We start from the raw sequence: 2,032 nt of genomic DNA on the forward strand, positions 1-2,032 counted from the left end.
ACAGCATTGTCGTTCATGTCGTTGTCAAGTGCGCTAATGGAAAAAACTGACGCGCCGGGCGGATTATTTTCGAATATGAAAAGCTCGAGAGGATTCTGCGGAAATTCTGGTTTATGATCATTCACATCTGAAACCTCAATGCTTAAAGTCTTTACTGAGGACAAAGGAGGCTGCCCTAGATCAGTAACAGTTAATAAAATGTCATAATGAGCAACCAACTCCCGATCTAAAGCCTTTTGCGTCACAAGCGAATAAATATTTTCCTGAAAAGAAGGTTTTAGCTCAAACGGAGTACCCTCAGAAAGACTGCAGACTATTTTTCCGTTAGCACCCGAGTCTTTATCTGATACACTAATCAGTGAAATAACAGTTCCTGATTTAGAATCCTCGGGTACTAGATTGGATAGAGAGGTGACCTCTATTTCTGGTTTATTATCATTTACGTCTGTAACTTTTATGACTACTCTACAGGTTGTAGTCATGGGAGGCTCTGCGCTGTCTGACGCTGTGACGTCAGCTCTGTATACTTCTGTGTCTTCGTGATCAACATCACCTATAACACGAATTTCACCTGTATTCTTGTCTATTTCAAATGTATCGTACACCTTTTTCTTTAAGTTGCTCGCAAATGAATATATTATATCACCATTCTTTCCCAGATCTGCGTCTGTGGCATTCACTTGTAATATGAGACTCCCTACAGGAATATTTTCAGTAATTGTAACCGAGTAAACATCTTTACTAAACACAGGTCTGTTATCATTAATATCAATTACATTTATGGCAATGTTCATAATGCCTGATTTCTGTGGATTTCCACCATCGAGAGCGGTTAACACTAAGTGGTGCTTACTATGCCGCTCCCTATCAAGAGCTCTCTGCAGTTTAAGAATAGGGATCTTGTTGTCTTCTCCGCCATCTCTAATTTCCAATTCAAAATGTTCGTTATGACTCAGTTTGTATGTACGAAGTGAATTTGCTCCAGAATCGGGGTCGCGAGCTGCGAGCAACTGAAAATCAGCTCCAGTTAAAGTATTTTCTGCTATCTTTAAATTCTGTTCTTTCTCGGGGAAAACAGGTGCATGATCGTTGATATCCGTAATCTCAACGCCAACATAATGAATTTCGAGGGGATTTTCGAGAGCAATTTTCAGATTCACTTGGCAGACATTATTGTCGGCACAAAGCTCTTCTCTGTCGATTCTGTTTTGAACATAGAACATACCATTGTTCAGATTTACCTGAAAAGGAGCATCCTTAGATCCAGAAACGATACGAAATCGCCTGTCCACCAATGTAATGACATCAAGACCCAAATCCTTTGCAATATTTCCTACAACGGCTCCCTCTTTGATCTCCTCTGGAACAGAGTATCTTATCTGAGCTGAAACCTGCTGTTCGACGCAAAATAGAAAAAAGAGGCACAGAACAAACCACCAACACTCCAGTTTGCGTCGTTGTCTTCCGTCCCCCATCGCGAATATTGAAATTATTTGTCCAACAGCTAAACAGCACATTGAATGACGTGCATTTCATGTGTCGTACAGACCTGGAAATCTAACCCAAAATATGGTCCTGCGCTTTAACACCAGCGTAATTATGTCCGTGCGCCTTTCCTCTGAACAGCACGCTCACACAAGCCTCTCCAATTGAGGAACAATGCCTTTCACGTCATCACAAGCAGATGGGTTCTCTCGCAACATTAATGCAGCACTGACACCAGGCGGACTTGAGTGTATAGCACATTATTAAAGAAATACTCAGAGCACTATCGGAGAAAAAAAACATTAGATATTATTCTTTTCATTAGACAATTTTCTGTGACTTCATTGTGAAAAAGGAAAAAAAACCCAGCTTGTACCGTTCTTCCAACTGCAATTATACAACAAATTAAAAAATTACAAGTACGCATATTTAACGTGAAAATACAAGTACAACACAACCTGGAATTAAAATAATTAAATATCAAAATATATTATTATCACATCTTACCTCCCCAGAACATCTCCTCCTGCGATCTGGGATCACTAGA

At 39.9% G+C, this 2,032-nt stretch overlaps 1 protein-coding gene across 1 annotated transcript; it reads right to left on the bottom strand.

The window, feature by feature from the left end:
* Positions 1 to 8: 8 nt before the first annotated feature.
* Positions 9 to 1,618, bottom strand: LOC107580391 (protocadherin alpha-10-like; the record flags this gene model as incomplete). Its single annotated transcript, XM_016266101.1, has 1 exon — positions 9 to 1,618. A coding segment is annotated over exon 1 (1,509 nt), but the record flags the coding sequence as incomplete, so codon positions are not given.
* Positions 1,619 to 2,032: the final 414 nt, after the last annotated feature.

The sequence above is a fragment of the Sinocyclocheilus grahami genome, unplaced genomic scaffold, assembly GCF_001515645.1.
Source record: "Sinocyclocheilus grahami isolate Dianchi unplaced genomic scaffold, SAMN03320097.WGS_v1.1 scaffold32529.1, whole genome shotgun sequence".
Lineage (NCBI taxonomy): Eukaryota > Metazoa > Chordata > Actinopteri > Cypriniformes > Cyprinidae > Sinocyclocheilus > Sinocyclocheilus grahami.